General features: G+C 35.8%; 1 protein-coding gene and 1 pseudogene across 1 annotated transcript; one reads left to right on the forward strand and one right to left on the reverse strand.

Moving 5' to 3' along the window:
• The first annotated feature begins 360 nt into the window (after positions 1-360).
• LOC104092513 (uncharacterized) lies at positions 361-1,031 on the forward strand. Its single transcript, XM_070196921.1, has one exon. The coding sequence runs from the start codon at positions 523-525 to the stop codon at positions 826-828; it is 306 nt and encodes a 101-aa protein (XP_070053022.1). The 5' UTR covers positions 361-522; the 3' UTR covers positions 829-1,031.
• A 296-nt stretch (positions 1,032-1,327) lies between these two features.
• On the reverse strand, positions 1,328-5,618 carry LOC104092514 (uncharacterized; annotated as a pseudogene).
• Positions 5,619-6,846: the final 1,228 nt, after the last annotated feature.

A 6,846-nucleotide genomic window follows, 5' to 3' on the forward strand; every position in this document is an offset into this window, starting at 1 on the left:
TGGCAACTTAACACCAAACAATGAATTATTTTCCAAAAAATATTTCCCATTATACGAAACACATCAAAAAATCCATTAAATGACTCAGAATTGGGATTTATGGTTTGAAAATGATAAAAAGAAACAGTTCTTCGAAAGAAAAGAAAACTTGCCCATAAAAATAAAAGGATGTTTCTAGATGAACGCGCGAATATTGCGTTGACGTAGTAAATATATAGCGATTTGAAAAATCATCACATGCAGCTGCAGTTGCCATATCCCATCACCTAAACCTAAAACAAAGGGAATTAGTCATAAAATTCAGCCAACTACTCCTCCCCCCACCCCCACCCGCCAAAACCCCTTCTCTTCTTTCTTCTCCTTTTTCTTCCAGGATTAGGTACGCGCTTTCAAGCTTTGTCAACACTTTTACTTTATAAAAAGGCAACCGCTTTCTAGCATTTAGCAGAAAAACAGGGAAGACACAAATTAGGCATTCGAGGTTGCAGATATTTACATAGAAATTCTGGGGAAAATATCATCATGTGTCCTTTAAGATTTATCTTGGTGTTCTTTTCGGCATTATTGGCTGGTTATGTAGCTTGGAGGACGGTTCGTTCTTCTTCGACAGATACAGATTTTACAATTCCTGAGGATTCTATGGTTGAAACAACTAATGCTCCCCAGAAAGAGAAACAAGAATTCGATTCCATTGAGGTGAGATTTCCATGTAACTTCCCTAAGATGATTCAAAATGGATTCTGGGTTTTTGTGGACATGGCAAGTGGGAAATACTTGTGGAGGAATCTCAAGTCATTGCAGAACGTTGACAAGTCAAAGAGTTATTAGGAAACATTCTGGAAAAGCACAAAAGATTCTGAAATTGTCCATTTCACCGACCAAATCTCAGTTTTTGTACAAGGAGGTTTAGAAGTGGCTAAGACAAGAAATGTAAACAATTATGCCAACCCAATGTACAAGTCATTATTTTTGTAGAGTTGTGTAATTAATTGACTCATCAATATAATGTATCTATTCGTTCCTTCCTTTCACTTTTCGGGACTTCTCAAGAAACATGTAAATTTTTCCTAATGTATCAAAAATCAATAGAGGGACTGAAAGAAATGTAACATGCCACCTCAAAAAGTCAAGAATCGCATTTAGAGAGCTATGGAAACCTAAAACATGGTAGTGTCTAACTTGTCAAATGCTTAAAAATTTACACATTTTGCTGAAATCTATATTGCCAACCTTCCTGCCATATTAGCAGTAATTGTAAATTGAAAATGCATTCCTGGCACAGTGAAAGTAGTAAAGTACTCACCTTCAGTGGTTTTGCTCAAAAAGATGTGATGAACAGCTAGTTAAACTTAAGGTAATATTGGGTATGCATTTACATTATGAACCAACAATGTTCTCCTTATATGAGTTCTACGAAATCCACTACTATCAGACAACTCCACTGTAAGAAACAGGAAGGACTAATACATATACAACTGGACTAACATATTCACACAACAGTAACTTTGTTGCAAAACCTTCTAACTCAAATCAGCTTGTAATTCGATTGACATGTATAACAGAGTAAGAATAGCATCTTGTGGGAGTGGAGCATACCTAGCAACATTGCAGCCGAGCCACATGGCCACAACCACCAGTGCTAGCAGGCTACTACTGGTTTTCCACAAAGCCAACCTGCAAATGAAAGGCAAAAAGTAAAATGCCACCTCTGCCTCCCAGTATCCATGCAAGTACCAATCTTGTATCCAGCATCTAACTTTCTGTCAAACAGGGCCATGAGACTACTAAACGTCAAAGAAAAATGCATGCCTGCTGTGTACATTATAGGAATAAAGAGACAAAGGCAGATCTGAGCACTTCTACGAAAGGACCTCTTTCTTCTTCATCAGGGATTTCTTCTTCCAACTCATCGACATTTCATAATAAAAAGAGAAGTTTTCCCTAGGATAATACTGTTCCCAGTATCTCTGCCTCCGCCAATTTCGTTTGCTATCAGCCCACCTGTAGGTCCTTACACCATTGCTGTACTCAAAGTTGTAGTCCCAATCTCCGCCCAATAGACTGTTATTATCATATTGATGTTGAAGGGCACAATCATACTGATTTCTAGTTGATTCATTAGACAATACCTGTCAAAGCCAACTGAACTTTGTCAATTGCGTTGAAACTTCAACCAAAAAGACTTGTTGGTTTTAAATAAAATGTTTATTGACGTGGGAAAAGTTAAAGCACTAGCATCCTTTTCATCAAATGCCCAAGAAACTTCAACCAAAAAGACTTGTTGGTTTTAAATAAAATGTTTATTGACTTGGGAAAAGTTAAAGCACTAGCATCCTTTTCATCAAATGCCCAAGAAGCACAAAAACCCAAACTTTTCACCACCGACAAAACCAGAATAGTAAATGAAGATAAGAAAAGAAGAAGAAATCAGCTTCTACTAAAAGAGCTACCATATATAGCAAAATTAAATTTAAAGCCAAAAATCGCAAATGAATCACCAACTTTCATACTCTTCCTATCAGCCCTTCGCCATTAAGCACCTCTCTGTATCTGCTCTGATTATCCACATAAGCTATTTCATTATCTCCTCATTATCCTGGTTTCTATGAACCTTTCTTTTTCAGTTTCATTCCTACAGATCCGCCAAGGATGTAACACCCAAACAGAACTCCTTAACCTTCCTTTCCCCCTGCTCCCCTCCCCTCCATCATCAACAGAATTCCAAGGCAATCCAAAGGAGTAAATTTGACGCCATAATAGTTAACACACTTAGGAGACGGAAAATTTGGCAATTATTGATTATAGCACTTTCTCACATGCTAGCATGAATAAAAATAGGGTGATCAGTTCTACTAATTTCATTACAAACAACTTACTCGTATCTAAAGATTGAGTTTATTCGAAAGGGTTTTAATTTCAAGGGCATACAACATCTGTGAAGATTGTAAAGCAACTGTGAACAAATGACCCCTCATCAAAACTTTGCACTTCCTTCTTTTGTAACATCCATATAGAAACTAAGTTTTCCTTCAATAGAAAACAGATATACATATTGAAGCATGTCATTTATTAACAAAACCATCCACACTCATGCTCGTTCGTTAAAGGAAAGTGTACACATCAACAGAATCTCTAGTGCTCTATAAGAAAGCGCTTAGTTTCACATCCATGAGGAAATCCCAAGTGTTTCCAGAACCAGTCTCAATGTTCATTTGACTCTTCAGTGAAAAGCCATTTGTAAACCCCACACAGAAAAATCGACGAGCTTGTCATAGTGGCTTCCTTGTTCATGCTGAAAAATGCTCATACGAGACATTGTTTAGGAATTGCTTCAGAAATATAGAGTGGTTTCACAAGATAGCATCTCCACAAACATATACATCAATTACTTGGTTCGTTTTGATTAAAGCCTATTCAGAAAAAAGAGCCAACAGAATAGTCTACCATTTGCGAATCATTATAGTTTTCCAAATTCTGGACCAAGAAACATGTTTTGCCTCCTCCATGTCCAAACTGTCGAATACGACAGGACAGGTATGTTCAATAACCAAATCTGATTTGCGATAAATCTCCATGTCTGGTAAACTGGAAAATGAAGCTGCTCTCTGGTTTACGTTATGACAGATAAAAACTATTTTTTCCTTAATACTATTTGTCTAATATTTTCAACCATTAGAATAAGATAAACCTTTGAGCCTACTGTAAGAAACAACACTAACAACAATTATTTTCTTCAGCATTCTAAAGTCGACCATAAAATATGAGGGAAAAGAAACCCTTTTCTCTGCTCAAGCAAACAAATTATATACACAACATCCCCGAGCAATAATTACTCAGTTTCATGAAAATAAGAGACAAATGTCAAAACCAAACCGAAAGGAGTTACGCACTTCATATGCGAGACGTATTTTCTTGAAAACCTCATCAGCTCCTGAATCCTTGCTAACATCTGGATGATACTGCACTTAAGTGTTAATAATTAACTTTCAGGAATGTCACAGATGCTGGAAAGGAAACAAGAATATGGTGTCTCCAATTCAATCCAAAAAGTAAAAGAAAATACGATAAATAAGTGACCTCCTTGCAAGAAAATGATCCAAGTGAAGAAGAAAAATTAGTTCCAGGGAACAGTCTTAGTTTGTAACCATGCAAGAAAGTGTTCCCTGTTGAGACCGAGATGATGGGGTCAACACATATAAGCGTATCATGGAACATGCATCAAGCACTCTCGCTGGTTCAATTTTAGGAAAAGAGTGACACTGTCAGATAGTATGACAGTAGCCTCAGAAGAAACAGGAAAGTCATTCCTTGTGATCAATCCATAGATACTGATAGAAAATAAATAGGCACTCAAGACAAGTACATGTTCGAGAATCATTAAACAACTCCTTATCAATCTAGACTCCTTTCAATACAACAACAACAACAACTCAGTATAATCCCACTAGTGGGGTCTGGGGAGGGTAGTGTGTACGCAGACCTTACCCCTACCCTGGGGTAGAGAGGCTGTTTCCGATAGACCCTCGGCTCCCTCCCTCCAAGAACTCCTCACCTTGCTCTTGGGGTGACTCGAACTCACAACCTCTTGGTTGGAAGTGGAGGGTGCTCACCACTAAACTCCTTTCAATATGAACAACAATTCAACCGATTTAATTGACTAGTATATAACAAGTATGGAATAAAGAAATATATTGGTTTTAGTAGATATTCAGAGATGATGGCAATAAACAACAGGATGGAAACCAATAGCAGAATATTTGCACAAGTCCTAGCTCTGAGTTACTGTGACCTTGTTTTTCCTATTTTCTTCCCGAATTACTTGGCTTGTGATTGCCATTCATATGTTGTTCACTACATTTTTTTTTCTTTTTGAGAAGTTAAATTCCACGTCAATATATTATGCCAGAATAGAACCTGCATCATTTGCATCAAATTAAACACCCTTAACCGCTCAGCTCTCTCCCTCTACATATGCTGTTCACTGCATTTGTTTCAGGAAATAGAGAATTGGACAAGAGAAAAAGACTGATTCAGGCTAAGTACTGTTCCTCTAGTCATATGTTAGTTCTATAAATTTAACAGATATTTCATCTTTTAGGTTTCATCAATAGTTATTTGAGAAATAAAGGAGAAAACTATGTATTGTTGATGCAGCTAAACTTGTGAAGAAATTTACCCGATATAGTTTTAAGTATGTGTATCTTGACTTTTTACAGTTGCCCCCACTTCAACATTTTCCAGTAACATCTTTCTATATAGAATTAGAACGACAGAAAAAAATGACCTATTTATTTTTCTTATTTCATTCTGGTAACTAAGCATGATTGTTAACATATTGAGGCAATTCAGTGAAGCATTTTTTAGTCAACGCTTCACTTGAATCGCACAAGATATCAACTTTTTGGTCTTCTTTTCGTGCATTATTCTGTAAGGTTTTATACATGTCTGAGGAAAATACGAAGTAGTACCTTGAGAACGAGAAGACGATAGGACTTTTTTAGATCAGCAAAAGACGCATTGTTAGGCACACCAATCATACTATAGTGGTTTTGCTGGCTGCCACTGATAGCGGATGTAGAAACCTGGGTACAACATCGAAGTGTACTTCTTTGCTTGCTCCATCGTACCCATAGTCAATCAAAAGGGGAGCCAAGAAGAGGTAGGCCTCCATGATATTGTTTGCACTTATTCAAACCTCCATGATACTCCACATTCTGTTTTCAGGTATAGAAATTGAAAATATAAATGGACGTGTCAGCAAACGCTTTTGTGATTAAGCGAGTAATAAGTGATAATAGGGTGTGAACAAGAACATTCTTGCAGTAAATGGCCTTTTTCGTCAGAAATACGTGTTCAATATGATTTTTGTACTGATACAACGAAAACTGAATCAGAAAGATTAGCAAATACAGTGCCCACAAATCATTTCCATGTAGTACGTTTACTAGCTTTAGGATAAATTTTCATAAGTAGGAGTCATCTAGTTAACAGCTTTAGCTATTTTTCAAAGATCTCAAGATTGCAAGAAGATGTCTCATGAAACAATCTCTACTATAAAAACCATCAGCAACCTTATCTTGATTTCATTTTTGTGGATACACTCACAGCACGATTTCAAACTCCAAAAGGGTCATCATCTGCAATGCTGTTTGTTAAGAAAGTCGAACAAGTTGGGTTAAGTAGCATTAGTACAAGAAATGAACCTTAAACTTGACAAAATGAAAAATTCTCGATCAACTAATAACAAAGTATGGTACTTGGCATGAAGAATAAAAATAAAAATAAAAATATACGGTTTCTTTCCCTTTTGAAAATCGCAATCTCAAGATTAATAAAAACGACAACAAAAGAAAAAGAGTTGGACGAAGATACGCAGAAAAACAAATAACGGTAATAATTAGCCATTTCAGGGTCAAAAAATGAAGAAATGGGGAGATTTTCCCCTGCAATTACCTGAAGGCTGACGGTTGAGGGTGCGTTAACGATTCTCCACATATTTGAAGTAGAAGAAATGAAAGGGGAAGAAAGAATTGGATAATTTCTTGCTCTTTGTTTCATTCGTTTTATCTTATACCAGTGTTAAAACCCGCACATAATTTGACATAATATTAATTTTGTAATTTTTTACTAAATTATAATTTTGAATTCATCAAAAAGTATAAAGAGATAAACCTTTTATTACTTTAATAAAAAATATACTAATATTTTTAATAAGTAATCATTTGTGTTTTATATTATCTTATGTATAATATCCTAATAGTTTCTTTATATTTTTATATTTTTCATTATGAAATTATGAGTTCCATTTATTAACTAAAATTTTCTACACGAGAAATTTAATTAGTA

Source organism: Nicotiana tomentosiformis, chromosome 3 (assembly GCF_000390325.3).
Source record: "Nicotiana tomentosiformis chromosome 3, ASM39032v3, whole genome shotgun sequence".
Taxonomy (NCBI): domain Eukaryota; kingdom Viridiplantae; phylum Streptophyta; class Magnoliopsida; order Solanales; family Solanaceae; genus Nicotiana; species Nicotiana tomentosiformis.

Excerpts from the sequence above, each read along its gene's own strand:
- LOC104092513 (XM_070196921.1), top strand. The coding sequence starts at position 523 with ATGTGTCCTTTAAGATTTATCTTGGTGTTCTTTTCGGCATTATTGGCT.